The following is a 19,982-nucleotide window of genomic DNA, read 5'->3' on the forward strand; positions in this document are numbered from 1 at the left end:
CATGGTTAGCCCAGCTGGCCAGGTATGTTCCCCCCACACCCCCCAATATACTGCCTGACTGCTATTCTAAACCCTGTAAAATGTATAGCTGTGCATTGCTGAAAGGTCTCTTACTGTCTCCTGCAGTATGCCTGTAGTCTCTAACAACCCGCCACGGTATGTCCACAATCTCTGACTGCATCCCCCCCCCCCCCCAATGGTACGTCCGCACTCTCCGACCGTCCCCTGCTGTATGTCCGCACGCTCTGACTGCCCTCACAGTATGTCTACGCGGTCTGACCCTCCCCCGCAATATGTGCATGCGCTCTGACTGTCCCCTGCGGTAGGTCCACGCTCTCTGGCCGCCCCCCGTGGTATGTCTGCGCTCTCTGACCATTCCCCTGCGGTATGTCCATGCTCTCTGACCATCTCCTGTAGTATGTGTAGTAATGTGCCGCTTTATTTGCTCAATTATTTTGGATTGCTCCACTGCTCTGTGAGTGGTAATAATTTTCAGTAACCTATAGCAACCAATCAGGGAACACTAGTGACCCACTGTAATCTCTAGCAACCAATCAGTTAGCAATGATGGTGTGTTTGAACATCTAGCAACCAGTCAGTGAGCAGTAATGATGGGCTGTAATCTCTAGCAACCAATAGCAAGCAGAAATGATGTGTTGTAAGCTCTAGCAACCAGTCAGGTAAGGATAGACTATAACCTGGCAACCAATTGCAATTGCTGAGTGATCTGCTCTCAGAATGGGAGAGGGCCCAAGAAAATGTTTGCCCAAGGTCCAATCAATATTAACCATTTGCCAACCGTCCGCGCATATGTACTGTGGGGTGGTGGCTCTCTGGTGCGAAATCATATAACCATACGAAATTTTGCTTCCCCGGGTCAGCAGCGCACATGCGCAGCTGGCGACCAGCTCCCGCTGTGATTGGACACAGTGAGGGTAGAGTTGGCACCTCATCCCTTTAAACCTCAACACATATTAATTACACAGGTTGTGAGGCAAATTTTAATGCAAATAAGGCACCAATAGAGTTTAATTACCACCTTAATCAACCACAGAACCTGTGTAATTCATATGTGTTCGGTTTTAAAGGGATAAGGTGGCAACCCTAAGCGGGAGCCAATCGTCAGGTCAGGCGGACCCATTGTCCACCAGGACCTGCCGATCGTTCTGCCAAGAGAGACAGAACGGCGGTCTGCCTATGTAAACAAGGCAAATCGCCGCTCTGTGACAAGGGAAGACAGAGATCTTGTATTTCTGCTAAGCAGGAACACGGATCTATGTCTTCCCACAGTTAAATCACCTCCCTAGGAGCACGTTTAACCCTTTGATTGCCCCTGATGTTAACCCCTGTAGCAGAATACATATGGGCCTAAATTGATGAAGAAATTCGATTTTTTTTTTTTTTTTTTTATTATTGGATATGTTTTTTGGAGAAAGCAAAAAATGTATTTTTTTCCTTTTGCCCTATTCTAAAAACACCTGGTGAAATAGCATATTATAAATGACAACCTAATGAGTCACCTTTTGTGAATAGAAGCTCTATTTCCAGCAATAAGCAATATTGCTACATGCTCTCGGCTCTGAGTTTATCTTACTGTGCTAGGAAATGCACTATATTGGCAAAAGTATTGGCACGCCGGCCTTTACACACACATGAACTTTAATGGCATCCCAGTCTTAGTCCGTAGGATTCAATATTGAGTTGGCCCACCCTTTGCAGCTATAACAGCTTCAACTCTTCTGGGAAGGCTGCCCATGATGTTTAGGAGTGTGTCTATGGGAATGTTTGACCATTCTTCTAGAAGCATATTTTTTTAAGTCAGGCAGTAATGTTGGACGAGAAGGCTTGGCTCGCAGTCTCCAACATGTCCATAGATGGTTCAAATCTTGACTGGTCCCTGCTGGACTGGCCGAGGTTCAAACCATCTATGGCTAAGACAGTTTGATGCTACTGTACAGTTACGAGCATACCATGCTCTTCATCAGGCTTTGTGCCCAAAGCCTGATGAAGACCATATGCTCGTAACTGTACAGTAGCATCAAACTGACTTGTTTTGAAAGAGCAACCAGAGATAAAAAGAATATTTTGCATGAGAGAACGTGTCTCGTAGTTTTTTATATATAAAAGGTCATGGACATGGAAGCATGACATTATTATAACTTAATCACAATGAAGTAGTATTGACGTCATTAACTACTTCCCACCCGGCCAATGTACATATACGGCTGGGTGGGAGCTCTCTACTTCTAAGTGGACGTTCCTGAACGTCCATTAGCAGTAGGGGGATCGCGTGCGCGCGTGCCCACGCAGCGGTGCGATCCCGATGCGCCCGTGTCACCCGGACACGGCGCATCTCGGATCGGCAGGAGGGCTCTGTGATTGGCCTTCCTGATCACATGATGGCCGTGTCCAATCACGACCGTCATGTGATGTAAACAAACAGCCGGTTGCTAGGCAATCAGCTCCTCCTCTCCTCACACGGAAGTCATCGCTGAGGAGAGGAGAGCAGATCGCTGCAGCCGGCTGATGATCAGTGAGTATGAGATGTTTTTTACAGCTTTTTATTCACTGATCACCAGTCTAGTGTAAAACACATAACACACCACACAGTATAAACACAATGTCCCCACACATGTTCCCAAAACACACATGTCCCCAAAACATACATGTCCCCAAATAATAAAAACTCATGTCCCTAATAATAAACACATGACCCCCACATATGTCCCACTAAAATCAAATGTCCCAATGATTATCTGTACACATATGTCCGTGATCACCTGCACACATATATACATGATCATCTGCGTACATATGTCGGTGATCACACAAACCAATTATTATACACTTAACCAAATTTTTTTTACAAAAAGGCATGTAGCAGAATACATTTTGGCTTAAATTTATGACAAAATTCGATTTTATTGGATTTCTTTTAAAATAGAAAGAAAATATTGTTTTTTTTCCAAATTTCCGCTCTTTTTTCGCTTATATCACAAAAAATAAAAAACTGAGTCGTTAATAAATAACACCAAAATAAAGCTCTATTTGTGCAAACAAAATGATAACAATTTAATCTGGGTACAGTGTAGCATGACCGCGCAATTGTCATTGAAATTGCGAGAACGCTGAAATCTGTGTGGTGTGTGGAGTAGTGGTTAATGCCTCTTAAAGAATGACTTTCTTTCTCCTGTAACCCAGATGTCCTCTCGAAAGAGGAAAAACCATTGGAACTAGGACAGTATGGCAACACAACTTTCACACTGCCCATCCTGCTTTTGGGCAATCAACATTAACACATTTCATGGTGATTGGAGTAAGGTGTGAATATCAATGCTGGGTATCTCCCTGATACTCATTGGAGCCAAAGAAGTGGCACGGAGAAGCTATGAAATGTCTTCAACACTACAGAGAACTACAATATAGTACAGCAAAAGTCCACTTGTATAAGACCAACCACTACTAGATATATTTCCTTACAGTAGCACAGAAGAACCCGTCTCCTGTAAATACTGGCAGGACACTCACTACACTTGAACCAAGTATTATGACTAAACAGATAAGCATTGATATCTGACTTCATTATTATGGCAAGGTTGGAAGAATCTGTTACTGCAGCTTACGATTCTCAACAAAATGCGAGAGATGTGAGTGGTTAACACCCATCCTTGTTGCTACTAATTTATATTATGCTAAGGAGGCTTGTGTTTTTCTCTAAGCCCCCTTTAATACAATTTTTATTTTTTGCAAATACTGTACGTACCCTTTAAGTGTGCCTAACCTATTTTCTTATGAATCCATTAATGAATAAACCGCTGCCTTTTCTCATGCCCAACTCATCCCCTTCCGAGTTTGTTTAGATTAAATGTAATCTCATCCAAATATTATTTTAGCAACAAGTCAGAGAGGGGGTATGTACAGAATGGCAAACTAAAGTTCAGTAAAGGTCCGCTGTCATCAAAAAAGGGGAAAAAAATATTTTCTCTGTACGTTTGCTAAGCGGAAAACTATGAGAACTATCTTTGACCTTCATAATTGCCATGTTTTGCTGGGGACTCAGAAAAAGCTCTCCTCTTCGTAGAGTAACCCACACAAAGGTCATGTCTGAAAGGCATTTTAGAGCAATAAACTTGTGTGCTGTTCCAGGAATCCATTATCAATTTAATAAGGGTTTTTAAAGCTGGACTCAGGGATAAACAAATATTGTCTAAATACGAGATGCATGTATATTCTTAACTCTAGGTGTGCTGTGTGTATGTCTTCCAGATCTGTGCAGTAATCCAGTCTAAGACTTTACTTCTGCGCAGGAACTTCCTGTGATAAAGACCGCTCACTGCTGCTCTCCCTTCTTGTGCAGGGTGACTGGTCTTGTCTCCACCCACTCCTATAGTTTACTGCAGGGAGCCTGTGGTGGGTGGGGCTTACTGTGCCCCTCCCACAGCTCTGCTCTATGTACAGGCTATCTAATGTACAATGAAGATGTCATTGCTACTTTATATGGTAATATCTGGGTTTGCCAAGGTATTTCATGCACACAAAGTGAAATTATACCCTTTGTGGCCAGAGATGAGCTTTAAGGGGATTTCTCCGCATAGGGGATCCCATGATTGCCACAATCATGGTTGATATAACATTTTGGGTGTTTGCTTTTTTTTTGTTCACTATTGAACACAATCCATTTATGTGATAGTGTTTTATATTGACAGTTTTAGTGCTTCATTGCCTTCACACTCGGGGCTTGTTCATAATGGGGTCATCCTCTGTGTTTTTTGGACAATTGGTAGGCCGTTTGCCCTGCTAAATGTCTTGGTACCCAGTTCTATTGGGCAAAATGGCCCCAGTTTACACTTTGCGAGGGTGGGGAGGCTCTTAACAATATCTGCAATGTTCAGACTGCTTCTACCTATTCTTTAAAAATGTATTTTGTAGGGATGTAGGCAGTGTGACCAAAGCTGGCTTGGTTCCAAATGATGACAACAGCATTGATGGCCTCCTTTGGAAGCCCATATGACAGGTTGACCTCACTGGAGCATAGTTGGGGTACATTGACAGTTTTGTCATTCTATAACGGGAAGCACCTGAACAACGACCTTCATAGCCATATAATTCCTTATTAATTTTTTTATTTTATTTTATGCATTCTTTATTTTTTGGGTAACACATCAGGAAAAGTACATTTCAAAACTGTGTAGAGGTCAACAGTAAGCTTAGCACAGTGTATGGCCACCCCCTCTTCCTCAAAGGTTGAGTCTGAGGAAGAGGGGATCCCCCCTCAAAACGTGTCAGCCGTTTGTACGGTCTTCTCACATTTTGGGACTTGTCTAGCTGACCAGGCTGTTTCAAGTACACATGGACTTTGATTTTCCTTATTGCTGATGTTGTTTTTTTTTACACAATAATGCATAATTGGATCTTCTAAAGAGTATACATCGGGGTCTCAAACTGGTGGCCTTCCAGCTGTTGTAAAACTACAAGTCCCATCATGCCTCTGCCTGTGAGAGTCATGCTATTAACTGTCAACCTTGCAATGCCTCATGGGACTTATAGTTTCACAACAGCTGGTGGGCTGCCAGTTTGAGACCCCTGGTATAGATTGTCTTTGGTCAGTACACTTCTTGAGCGCAGGAGATTGATCTTGTCGTGTTTGCTAATTAGCAAGTGTTCGGTAAATATCCTTGGAACACTGAACCGGCATAAATGAGACTCCGGCTCCAGCGCTCCACACACGCAGAAGAGTCCAAATCGGCATAAATTGCCTCAATCCCAATACACAGCAACACTACCATATATTGCACACTACCATATATTGCACGCTACCATATATTGCAGTGAACCAGGAGCGAGGCCACAACACCTACTAGCAAAGATATGCAAAATCACTGACCTTTTAAATCATACTGAAACATATACTGTATGTGTGCATAATCTAAAAAAAAAGGTGTCCGCACAGGAACCATATTAGAATTAGAATTGTGGGCACTCCTTTTCACGCTAAAGATCTATAGCAGGCTGTATCAAGTACGGGGAGAGCTCAAACCACAAAAAATAAAATGAACAATAACACAAGTGTTTCCAAAGCATGAAACATAATAAAATATTAAATAAATTGGTCTACTTGTTATCTAATGGTGTTTGATTAATGCACATACTTTACATGGCACCCTATAACATGGCACCATATACTACACCCACCTAACTGTCCTCGAGCCACCCCCATCAAATCATTCTCTGCAGCTATTACCTTTTGTACCACCACTCCCTCCCTTTAGAATGTAAGCTCTATGAGCAGGGCCCTCCTGTACCTTTTGTATTGTACTGTAATTGTGTTGTCCCCCCTATACATTGTAAAGCGTTGTGTAAACTGTTGGCGCTATATAAATCGGGAATAATAATATAACAGCAAAGGTCAATTTTTCTAAAAACACAATTCTGGTGTATCTTGAAGTCACCAATGTTTATTTTTTAGGATTATAGGGGAAAAATAGAAATCTAGCTGGTATTTTAATAAAAGCTGCAGATTAAAAAAATGAGAGAAAATGTCTTTCGAAATTGCGTTAACTTAAAGCTGATAAAAGATTTTAGTGATCGAGTTTACATTAATTTTAAACAGAATCCCAAAAAACCGTGTGAACGTCTAGGACAAATTTGGCACCGTCTCCTGGGTTCAATAGTTCTGTGATGATAAGCTCGTTTTTTTAATCTTCCCAGAAACAGTTGCTAAAAGGTCCGGAATTTCTGATTTCATTTTAATTATGGCATATATTTCTTGGCTTCCTTCTCTTCCCCTCTTAGCTGTGATGATATGAATGGTGGAACTGATCATCCTCATTTGATCTGGTATTAAAGAGAGACGTTTTCTTCCCATTACATAATCTTTCTCTTCTGTCTCCGAAAAAGCAACACTCCACCATGGGCCTGCTTAGGAGGCAACTCCATTCTGACTCTTTCTTCTTCCCCCACAATGCCTTTGTGCAGACAGTATTCTCGCTTATTGAGCGCCTATAAAATATCTTCATTGATGCCAAAAAAGCACTTTAGATCTTTAAAGGGATTCACAGGAACAGTCTTTGTGCTCCTTACAACAAGCAAATTGCTGCATTTAGAGACAGAGCCGGATTTGAAAATGCTTCAAGTTATAATGTTATCATTATGAAATGCTGTCTGGATTTTCATTTTTGTAGCACTGTTAATCACAGCGGGGAGCTTTATCCAGCTTACAGTGTCTTTCATCAAGCTTGCCTTTGGCAGATCTGAAAAGACAACAACTAAGTAAACAGTGGCAGAGCTGAGGCTGCCTATAGTTCTATTTTATATTAAAGCTAAACTGCAGGCAGATATAAGCACAGTTAAAGTGGTTGTAAACCCTTACAACACACTTTGACTTACAGGTAAGCCTAGATTAAGGCTTACCTGTAGGTCCAAGAAATATCTCCTAAACCTATATGGTTTAGGAGATATTTGCCCGAAGACAGGCACCGCTATCTACGGCGCATGTTCCATAGACAGCGGCGCGCAGGCGCACTGAGCACGGCACCGTCAACGATGGAGATGCCGCGCGTGTCGGCTCCCGTGCGCACGCACAGGAGTGACATCATCGCGGCTTCGCCGAATGACAGCGGCGCAGCTGCGAGACCCCACCGAGAAGATGGATGCGCCGGACTACAGGGGACAGCGGTGACATCGCTGGCTCCTGTGTCAGGTAAGTGACACATAATGGACTACTATGCGATGCATAGTAGTCCATTATGCTTTGCCTTTGCAGGGAATGAAAGAGGAAGTAAACTCATCAGGGTTTACTTCCTCTTTAAAGCGTAAGTAACCCCCCTATCGTTTTCTAGCTAAGGAAGCTGCCATCTTTGCCTCTGTTTAATCTACAACTGCCATGATGCTGCACATGTGATCAGTTATGACACCAGCCATTGGATGGTTTGACAGTTTGGTTAAAAGCACAACCAATGGGAGTGTTAAAATTACGGCACAGGCCGGAAATTAAACTGTTCTATGGATGGGTTTACTTCCGCTTTAAGTACTATCTATAAAACTTATTTTATTTTATTTATAATTACATTTTAAGGACACACTTTGGGGGTGTCCCCATTTTCTAGCGCCATGCAGAACCAAGAACGCTTCTCCTAAAAATTTTACTTTGTTCAAATAAAGTATCATGGACACTACTTAAAGATGAATTCCCAGGTATGGATATTTTATAAGTGGTTGCTGTACATTGGTCCAGCTTGGACTAATGTAACCCTTGTTCACCATACCTGGCCAATGCCTGTGGAAGCTGAAAATCACTGAAGTAGATGCACCGCTACTCCAGTGATCTCCACTTGCTTCTGGGTCCTGAGCCCAGTGGCTGTCCTGCTGCTTACTGAGCACAGGAGGTCAGTCTTTTGGCATGGATGTTATTCAGGGAATGCTTTAAATTTTATGAATAAAGGTAAAGCATCCTTTGACTGGATGAGGTGGAGAGAGTGTGATGTCACACCGCTCCATCTGATTTAGAACCCTTTCACACTGGGGGCGTTTTGCAGGCGCTATAGCGTTAAAAATAGCGCCTGCAAACAGCCCTAAAACAGCAGCTCCATTCACACTGGAGCAGTGCGCTGGCAGGGCATCAGAAAAAGTCCTGCCAGCAGCTTCTTTGGAGCTGTGAACTCACCACTCCTCCACATTGAAATCAATGGGGCAGCGCTTCTATACTGCCAGCAAAAGGCCGCTGTGGTGGCGTTGTGCGGGTGGATTTAACCCCTTCTCGCCCGCTATCGGGGGGGCTAAAACCGCCCCGCTAGCGGCTGAATAGCGCTGCTAAAATGACGGTAAAGCTGCGATAAATTATCGCTGTTTTACCGCTGACGCCCAGGGTGGCACAGTGTAAAAGGGCTCTTAATCAAAGAATGCTTTACATTGTGTTTAAATGTGTTGCACTACAAATCCTATACCATATATAAATAAACATAGTGAATACTGAATAAACTTTATGGTGACTAATATCCAGTGCTCCAGTGACAATTCTAATTATACATAGAACACTGTAAATAAATAAATTCTCCTATAAAGACATAGGCGTGTGCATGGGGTGTGCCTGAGCACACCCTAATCACCCCATGCAGTGCCCATTCCCCATGCTTCCTGTCTCCCCCCTGCAGTGCTACCAGCTTCCCTCCTCTAAGAAACAGGGAAGGGGCTGTTAAATATTTCATTAATCTGCCTTTCTTTTCTGGGTGAACACAGTGAGTGATCTGTACCGATCGCTCCTGTCTTAACTGAAGTATAGTTAACTATGTTTCCTGCAGACTGTAGAGAAAGGGACTGGGGAATCTCTGTCCTCGGTTTCTTTCTCTGTCTCAAAAGTGAGAGATCGGGGTTCTGTTTAGACCCTTGATATGTCACCAAAGCTCTGCAGGGTGCCTAAACAAAGATGGTAAAAAATATATAAATAATATTGTAAAAAATAATAAAAATCTAAAACGAATGACACTGTCCACTGCCCTACTGACACCAATATTTTCTCTACTGAAACTATCCACTGCTCTGCTGATATACCCACGTGTGTGTTTGTGCTCTGGGGTGCACACTCTAATACAATAGACTGCGCACACAAATGCTCATAGAGGATAGCAGCGTGTAGCCGAGCAGGCCCCAGCCGATCTGACAGCGGCTGTCTTGAGGGGCGGAATGTGGCCTGGCTGGGCCGTGCCCAAGTGGGGAGGTTTCCAGGAAGAGTAGGGGGTCCCTATGCTTTCCCTACTCACCTGGAACCTTTCTCTGCCATAAATACTGTCCATGACCGATGGGTGACCTATCCCCACACTAGCCACATGCTGAAAGCATGCCAAACCCAGTAGTCAGGGTCTTAAATAGACTCTGCCTGATGGAAGGATGGCTGTCAGAGTCACATGGGCTTCCAGCATCCAACTGGAGTGTTTCCCCAGTGACCCAGAAACCCATAGACGAACCATGTTCCTCCTGACTTCATCTCCCCCTGCACTGCGGCTGAGGTAGAGAGCCACCTGCAGTGCAGAAAATAGACTGCACCTGCCTACGTACAGTGCCAGTGTAAATTCCCATCAGTGAATGTAATCCATTCCGTGAATTCACACCATCACAGCGCCACAGGTATGCACTTGCCAGAGATTAGTGACCCCCATCATTACCAGCATGTACTATATGGTACACAAGTGTCCTCGGAGAATCCACCGCCTTGTATCCAAGCTTTTGCCACTCATCATGACTCTTTAAACGAATGCATGCATTATTGGATGTTAACTTTTGAATCCTCGATCATTTATTTATTTATACTGTTCTGTATACATAGTTACATTGGTCCATTGGAACAAATAACTACTGTATGTTTCATATATTCATACCTGTAGTTCATCTTTCATTCTTTTTCTTTTATATATTTTTTGGGAGAGCACTGTTTTTTGGTGGTACCATCCTTGCTTGATTATTTTTCACCCTGGCGAGGATGATGTAGCCTTATGTACCAAAGTTGATCAATCGATCTTCTTCTTTGGTACAACCAACCTGATGGATTTTACATGTGTTTACGGCTAGCGACTATAACAAGCTCCCCCCCGCTGGAAGAACACAATGGCTCTGCGGGGGAAGGGATTCCCTTGTCAACTGTCTGTGTTGGTGGGAGAATTGAGTGACTTTCTTTCCTCCATTCGCTCCATCTTTGGCCTGCCGTAAACATTATAAATTTTATTTGGAATGCAGCTAGTGTAAGTACATGAATTTTTTTTATATCAGCCCTTTTTTTATCCCCCGGTATAGACTGGGGGAGGGAGGGACAACCCTAGGAGCCAAAAAGGAAGGAACATCTTAGCAGAATGACAAGGCAGAGGGATGACTTATCAGTATTTTGCTGTCCAATCTCAGGTTGGGGGCAGAGAGCTGACCAACATATATTGCCAAACTACTGTACTGATCCTACTCTTCTAGGATCCCCCTGGTGGCACTCCTGGCTCCTCCCTCCCGCTAAGTGCCCCCATACACACAGTGCTGCTTGGCCCCGCCCCCTGATCACTGAATTTGATTGACCGCAGCAGAAGCCAATGGCACATTTGAGCATATGCTAAGAAATCCTCCCCACGAGTGCGCAGATGCAGCGATCTGTGTATGTGCTGACTCTTGTGTGTGCCCCCGGTAACACACTGCATTCTTGGATAGGTGTGAAGTAACAATACCATGAGCCAGCAGAGCCCAGCCTAGGCAGGAAAGCAGAAATTACAGCAATTTAACAAGTATAATAAAATCTTGGCAAAATAGAAAGGAAGTTGGGACTTTAAAGTGAAGCGGCTGAAGTGTGGAGGTCAAGGTAAAAAAAGAATTTAATTGAATTCATAATAATGTATAATACAGAATAAATTCATATATATATATATATATATATATATATATATATATATATATATATATATATATATACACACATACATACATGTACAATTATTTGGCACAAAATATGTTTATGAAGACATCAAGGTGTATGTAAAAACACATCAAGTCAAGAAGCATATGTAAACAATAGATAGTATGTAGAGCAACAGCATAGCCTAAAAGTGCCTCAGGGCGACATATCCGGTACCTATGTCTATAATCGCATAATATAAACGTAAATGTACTGAATTAATATTGGTAACAACGTCAGGACATAATAGATATCACTGTAGCATCCAATGTAGCTCGACACATTTCGTGGATGTATCTCCACTCATCAGGAGCAGATGCGACAGATTCCTGTAAAATGTATAGATATAGTAAACCACACTCTGTATAGAGGGGAATAGATACAGTACATAGAGTGCTTTCAAAAGAAATTAGCCAAGCATATCTACCAATCCCGGCAGCGAGCGCAGCAAACAGCAACTGGCCCATGGCTTATAGCAATCAGGTAGGTGCAATTTGGTCCTGGGTTCACTTTGGCTGTCACTTTTATGTTGCTGTTTGCCCACCACTTTTACATTATATATTTTTTACTTTTATTACACTACACACTTATTTGTTTTAGTTTTCTACCCTCCCACGATATTATCCAGCACTCCTCCCACCCAGGTTTATCCATTACACATCCCACACTTTCACCACACTTCTCATCTTTATCATATCTTTGCAGGCACACTACAACCAACATATACGTTTACACATTACTTTCCAGTTTACACATTTTTTCAACACCCTTCCAATATTTTATTTTTAGACATTTTTATTTTTACACAAAATTTCTTATTATCATTATAGCTTTGTAGATCCATTATACTTACCCTATAAATTTATAACTACTTCTAAGTTTATCAATATTTCCCTATTACATGTTCACCTAACGCTCATTCACACATTCGTTTTTAGATACGTCTATTTGATGACCCATATACCAGCACTGTCAGTACATGGAATTCATCTTCACACCCAGGCATTTTTTCACTACAACCGTTGCTGCCTAAATATGCCGCCTCAGCTCCCGGGGGGGTGATTTGTGCCTCTGACTTACCATGGGCCAGTTGCTGTTTGCTGCGCTCGCTGCCGGGATTGGTAGATATGCTTGGCTAATTTCTTTTGAAAGCACCTTATGTACTGTATCTATTCCCCTCTATACAGAGTGTGGTTTACTATATCTATACATTTTACAGGAATCTGTCGCATCTGCTCCTGATGAGTGGAGATACATCCACGAAACGCGTCGAGCTACATTGGATGCTACAGTGATATCTATTATGTCCTGACGTTGTTACCAATATTAATTCAGTACATTTACGTTTATATTATGCGATTATAGACATAGGTGCCGGATATGTCGCCCTGAGGCACTTTTAGGCTGTGCTGTTGCTCTACATACTATCTATTGTTTACATATGCTTCTTGACTTGATGTGTTTTTACATACACCTTGATGTCTTCATAAACATGTTTTGTGCCAAATAATTGTACATGTATGTATGTATGTATATATATGAATTTACTCTGTATTATACATTATTATGAATTCAATTAAATTCTTTTTTTACCTTGACCTCCACACTTCAGCCGCTTCACTTTAAAGTCCCAACTTCCATTCTATTTTGCCAAATAACGGGATGGAGGCGCTAACCCGCGCCTCATTTAAAGTCCCAAACTGTCCATTGTCTATTGTATAATAAAATCTTTTCCCATTTTTGTAGATGGGAGCAATGAGGAACAAATTAAGGAAAAGGTTGCTGTAATGAGTTAAGTTCCACTTTAAGGCATTTTAATATTTGCATGACAGTGACCTCCCAAGAGCCAGCAAACTGCTTACATCAAGGCTGAGGGCTCCTGAAAGGAGTATTGAATCAGGGTCCGGCGATGTTTTCAGTAAACGACACTACTTTACCAAAAGTATTGGGGCGCCTGCATTTACACGCACATGAACTTTAATGGCATCCCAATCTTAGCCCATAGGGTTCAATATTGAGTTGGCCCACCCTTTGCAGCTATAACAGCTTCAACTCTTCTGGGAAGGCTGTACACAATGTTTAGGAGTGTGTCTATGGGAATGTTTGACCATTCTTCCAGAAGCACATTTGTGAGGTCAGGCACTGATGTTGGACAAGAAGGCCTGGCTTGCAGTCTCCTCTCTTATTCATCCCAAAGGTGTTCTATCGGGTTAAGGTCAGGACTCTGTGCAGGCCAGTCAAGTTCCTCCACCCCAAACTCGCTCATCCATGTATTTATGGATCTTGCTTTGTGCACTGGTGCTCAGTCATGCTGGAACAATGAAGAGGCCACCCCCCAAACTGTTCCTACAAAGTTGGGAGCATGAAATTGTCCAAAATGTCTTGGTATGCTGACACCTTAAGAGTTCCCTTCACTGGAACTAAAGGAGCCAAGTCCAACAATTGAAAAACAACCCCACACCATAATCCCACCTTCACCAAATGATTTGGACCAGTGCACAAAGCAAGGTCCATAAAGACATGGATGAGCGAATTTGGGGTGGAAGAACTTGACTGGCCTGCTCAGAGCTCTGACCTCAACCAGATAGAACACCTTTGGGGTGAATTAGAGTGGAGACTGCGAGACGAGCCTTTTCGTCAAACATCAGTGCCTGACCTCACAAATGCGCTTCTGGAAGAATGGTCAAACATTCCCATAGACTGGGATGCCATTAAAGTTTGCTTTGTAAAGTTTTGTCTGGGGACACTTTGACATCTGTAACAGAAATTAATGACAATGCTTCTCAAAAGCTACAATGTATAATGGTAATATGGTAGCCCAAATGGCTTTAGTGGTATATTGGCATGTATTAGATTAATAACATGATAATTGGATTATATATTTAGAACCGCATGGTTTGACTCTTTCCTTAGCGTTTTTATTAAGGATATGGTTACCGGTGTTTCTATAAATTCTTTGGTAGTTTCATTTTTTTTTTTTAAAGTTTGTTAACCCGCTGAACCTTATGATGTTGGATGAAATTAAAATAAACATCAGAAAGAATATAAATATATGAAGGCACTAATAGTTTTTTTTTGTTTGCTTCTATTTCAGAGGTCTTTTTATAACGATCCATGATAGGGGTCACATTGCGACCATGCTGAACTCTTGGCCAAGGGATGACATAAAGGTAAGATAATCCTTTGTATGATATCTTCTCACTGTCCACCTAAAGTGAGCAATGGTGGTCGGTAGGTGTATTGCATATTACCATGGCCCAGATGCAGCAAAAATTATACAGTGGTAAGCAGTACCACTGTATAATGCATCCAAGTGAATGGGGACATGCTGCAACTAAACGCTGAATTCCTGGCTCTGAGATGTGGCATAGTATTTCAATGGAAAATACATATTAGGCTGGAAATAAAACAAAAAACAGGCATGCTGCTCATTTTGTAATAGTGGATCCACCGCAGATCCCTAGTAGAGAGTGCCATATTTGTGAACAAAACCCTACTGCCGTGTACACACGACCGGACTTTTCGACAGCAAAGTTCCGATGGAATGAATCCATAGGACAATTTGATCGGACCTTTTCTGTCGAAAAATCTGACGGACTTTAGAAATAGAACATGTTTCAAATCTTTCTGCTGGAACTGCTCGTCTGTATGCAGGTCCGATGGACCAACGATGACGCAAGAGCAGCTATTGGCTACTGGCTATTAAACTTCCTTTTTCTAGTCCCGTCGTACGTCATCGCATTGAACGATCGGACTTTGGTGTGATTGTGTGTAGGCAAGTCCATTTCAGCGGAACTCCATCGAAAAGTCCATCAGAGTTCATTCCAATGGAAAGTCCGGTCGTGTGTACGCGGCATAAGAGTTCTAACTTCACCTCTTTCTTTTCTGATCTGCATGTGTGTTCTGAGTCTCAAATTATTATGTCAGGCAACTAGCATTTTCAGGCGGTTGTAAATGAAGCCTTTGTATTTTTTGTATTACTTTCAGTGCAGGTTTCCTGTGACTTGGTGAACTAGGTGAACTTGGTGAATTCCTGCACTCTTTGTAGGTCTGGTTGGACACACACTATGGGCATTATGGACTGGCAGCTGTAGGGGATGTGGTCTACACTAGCCACCAGTTTACAATACATGAGATAAGAAGGGGAAATAGACTTGGCGCTATACCTTTTTAGATTCAAAGTAAATAAATAATTATAGTTTGTATAGATTTTTCAGCGTGCTGGTAAGTAATGAAAATAAACCCAAATAATAAAAATAACAATGATGGAAATGAAAAACTATCTGTTTGTGTCTAACACTAATCTCTAGTGATTATATATATATGTATATATATATATATATATATATATATATATATATATATATATGCTTCATTTATAAATGTTAATAAACCATAAAAGACATAAAAACCGTGCAATTCAAAATTAAAATGTTAAAGTGCAAGTGCCAGTGAGAAAAACATGTGCCAGTGTTTAAATGCACAGATTCAATTACAAAATAAATATATGATCAATTAACAATTTTGCATGTCATATATCAATTAGTGCACATATTAAATACCAAGTGACAAATGGCCCGTGAAAAAATTGAATAAAAAATGGAAAATGAAGAAGGTGAACAAACTAAGAAGTTATAAAAATTAATAATGAATAAAAAAGAAAAGAAAAAATGTGATAAAAATAGATTTAAAAATAGATTTAAAAATAATGGTAATAAAAACAGTGAAAAAAAAGTGAAAAAAATGGTGAAAAAAATCTTCTGTAAGTGTCTTTAAAGAAAGGGGGGGGGGGGGGAAGGGGGTGACTCCAACTGCTGCTCCCAGTGCTCGGTGACTGCTAATGTGATTGCTCTCACCAGAGGTATAGCCCCATCCGGGGTGGATCAGCCGCCACAGTATAAGCCACTGTGTTGCTTTCTGGCTTTTCTCTGCTGTGGTCCTGGGAGTGCCTCGTTCCTCCGTTGGTGTAGCGTGCCACGTTATATGCAACAAGGAAGAGGCATATCCATGGTGTAGTACGTTTGCAAAATGAGGTTTTATTTATATGAACTTAAAAATACTCACAAACATTCAGTACAAATTCTTTTTCTTATAATGCTCAGTTTCAAAAGTCCCACCCGGCTGCCTCGCCGTCTAAGCAAGAGGTGTACGCTGGCGTGGCCAGACAGCGTACACCTCTTGCTTAGACGGGGAGGCAGCCGGGCGGGACTTTTGAAACTGAGCATTATAAGAAAAAGAATTTGTACTGAATGTTTGTGAGTATTTTTAAGTTAATATAAATAAAACCTCATTTTGCAAACGTACTACACCATGGATATGCCTCTTCCTTGTTGCATATAACGTGGCACGCTACACCAACGGAGGAACGAGGCACTCCCAGGACCACAGCAGAGAAAAGCCAGAAAGCAACACAGTGGCTTATACTGTGGCGGCTGATCCACCCCGGATGGGGCTATACCTCTGGTGAGAGCAATCACATTAGCAGTCACCGAGCACTGGGAGCAGCAGTTGGAGTCACCCCCTTTCCCCCCCCCCCCTTTCTTTAAAGACACTTACAGAAGATTTTTTTCACCATTTTTTTCACTTTTTTTTCACTGTTTTTATTACCATTATTTTTAAATCTATTTTTAAATCTATTTTTATCACATTTTTTCTTTTCTTTTTTATTCATTATTAATTTTTATAACTTCTTAGTTTGTTCACCTTCTTCATTTTCCATTTTTTATTCAATTTTTTCACGGGCCATTTGTCACTTGGTATTTAATATGTGCACTAATTGATATATGACATGCAAAATTGTTAATTGATCATATATTTATTTTGTAATTGAATCTGTGCATTTAAACACTGGCACATGTTTTTCTCACTGGCACTTGCACTTTAACATTTTAATTTTGAATTGCACGGTTTTTATGTCTTTTATGGTTTATTAACATTTATAAATGAAGCATATATATATATATATATATAATCACTAGAGATTAGTGTTAGGCACAAACAGATAGTTTTTCATTTCCATCATTATTATTATTTTTATTATTTGGGTTTATTTTCATTACTTACCAGCACGCTGAAAAATCTATACAAACTATAATTATTTATTTACTTTGAATCTAAAACGGTATAGCGCCAAGTCTATCTCCCCTTCTTATCTCATTTTATTGTTCCACCCATACTGGGTGGAAATTGAATAGAGGCCGCTCATACCAGAACTATACCAAACTGCTCCATAGCGCAACCTTACCCTCCTTTCTTGCTTCTAGTTTACAATACATGCCTTAGGCTAATTCCAGATTGGGATGTTTGTTAGTCACAAGGCCGGTATTGCTTTACACCAGCTACCATGTATGAAAGGTCTTCAGTGAAATAACCACTAGCTTGGAAGGTCTTCATATATAAGACACCAGCTTAGGGTGCCTTTGGTACAGCTATCCACAATGTTTGTAGATCTTCATTATTCTAGATACCTTGTTGCTATTCCAGCATATGCTAGCCATTAAGTAGGGAGATGGCCATCATACTATCCACCAGCTAGAAATTTGTTTGTACACTAGCCATCACTTAGAAGACCTAAGTCCATGTTCGGAAGCCTTCGGAACATTGGCCAGCAGGTTGGATGATACCTTATATATAAGCCAGATGATTGTTGGGTCTTTAACACACTATCCACCAGGTTACAGAGCTTTCCAACATACTATCCACTGGAGTTACAGGTCTTCATTATACTAGTCACCGAGTTAGAAGATGTATAGTATTCTAATTTCTAGGCTGAGAGGTTTTCAGGTCCTTAGCTGCCAGGGCAGTTATTAGGTCTTTAGGGTATAAGACCTCAAATTCTTTAGTACACCAACAACCTTTGAAGTCTTTTGCATTCTGTTTGCCAGCTTAGGGTGTACACTGACCATCAGATATTGGAGGTATTCAATACATTGGTTGCCAGGTTAGAAGCTATTCAATACAGTGGCTGCCAGCTTAGGAGATGTTCAGTACACTGACATTGAGACTAGAAGGTGTTCAATACACCGGGTATCAGGTTAGGAGACTTCTTTAGCCAAGTTAGGTTATAATATTTTTATCAGTTGGCCCCAGTAAATTTGGAGGTATGTAAGCCAGCGTAATGGGTTTGCCTAAAAACAATGTTTAGGGGTCAATGGGGTTTTCATGTCTGATTTAAATTGACTACCATTTCAGGAGGTCTAAAATTCATTAGAGATTGGATTGGTAGGCTTTAACTACAATGCCCACAAGGTTGAAATGTCTTTAGTATTATAGATACTAAGTGGTTAGCACTTCCACCTAACACCACTAGGATTTTCGGTTCAAATCCCAGCCACGGCACTACCTGCATGGGGTTTGTATGTTCTCCCTGTGGCTGTGTGGGTTTCCTCCGGGTACTCCGGTTTCCTCCCACACTCCAAAGACATGCTGGTATGTTAATTGGCTCCTGTCTAAATTGGCCCTAGTATGTGTATGTATGAATGTAATTTAGGGACTCTAGATTGTAAGCTCCTTGAGGGCAGAGACTGATGTGAATGTACAATATCTATATGTAAAATGCTACGTAAATTGATGGCGTTATATAAGCAACTGTAATATATAGATTAGATGCTAGCTAGTTCTATAAAATAAACAGCCGTTTGAAAAGGTTTGATGTTTTCTAGCCACCTGGTTTAGAGCTCAGATTAGCAGTGAGATTTGGGGGTCTGATGTACTTTGGCAAGCTGGTTGAGATTTGGGGGTGTTTTGTACTCTGGACAGCTAGTTGAGATTTGAGGATCTGATATACTCTGGCTTGCCGGTTGAGATTTGGTGGCAAGACGTATTTTGGCTAGCTGGTTGAGATTTGGGGACCTGACGTACTCTGGCTAGCTGTTTGAGATTTGGGGGCGTGATGTACTCTGGTCAGTTGGTTGAGATTTGTCACCATGATGTCTTCTGGCCAGCTGCCTGAGCTTTGGGGGCGTGATGTACTTTGGCTAGCTGGTTGAGATTTGGGGATCTGATGTACTCTGGCTAGCTGGTTGAGATTTGGGTGCATGATGTACTCTGGCTAGCTGGTTGAGATTTGGGGGCGTGATGTACTCTGGCTAGCTGGTTGAGATTTGAGGGCGTGATGTTGGGCTGGGGAAAAAATCGATTTAAATCTTGAATCAAGTTGAGAGGTCAAATAGATTCAAAATTTAAGCAAATAGTTTTTTTTTTATTTTATTTTATTTTTTCACCAGGACCGGCGCTGACATAAAAAAAAACTCAATTCGAATCGTGAATCGAGTTTTTTTTTTTTTAATCGCAAATAATTTTTTTTTAGAAAATCGCCCAGCTCTAACATGATGTACTCTGGCTAGCTGGTTGAGATTTGAGGATCTGATCTACTCTGGCTAGCTGGTTGAGATTTGGTGGCGTGATGTACTTTGGCTAGATGGTTGAGATTTGGGGATCTGATGTACTCTGGCCGGCTGGTTGAGATTTGAGGTCCTGATGTACTCTGGCTAGCTGCTTGAGATATCTGCTCTACAACCACCAGGTTTTAGTATCTGTTGTGTGATTATCTCAGTGATTGGAT

The 19,982-nt window shown here is 41.4% G+C and overlaps 1 protein-coding gene across 1 annotated transcript in view; it reads left to right on the forward strand.

The window, feature by feature from the left end:
* Window positions 1-19,982, forward strand: part of ME3 (malic enzyme 3) — a 200,940-nt gene that overhangs the window by 57,552 nt on the left and 123,406 nt on the right. Inside the window, exon 3 of the mRNA XM_077484919.1 lies at window positions 14,514-14,589. Within this exon, the coding sequence (XP_077341045.1) occupies window positions 14,514-14,589 (76 nt within the window). The remainder of the gene's footprint in view (window positions 1-14,513; window positions 14,590-19,982) is intronic.

Source organism: Lithobates pipiens, unplaced genomic scaffold (genome assembly GCF_037356315.1).
Source record: "Lithobates pipiens isolate NorthernLeopardFrog02 unplaced genomic scaffold, aLitPip1_a1.2 Scaffold_169, whole genome shotgun sequence".
In the NCBI taxonomy this organism is placed as follows: domain Eukaryota; kingdom Metazoa; phylum Chordata; class Amphibia; order Anura; family Ranidae; genus Lithobates; species Lithobates pipiens.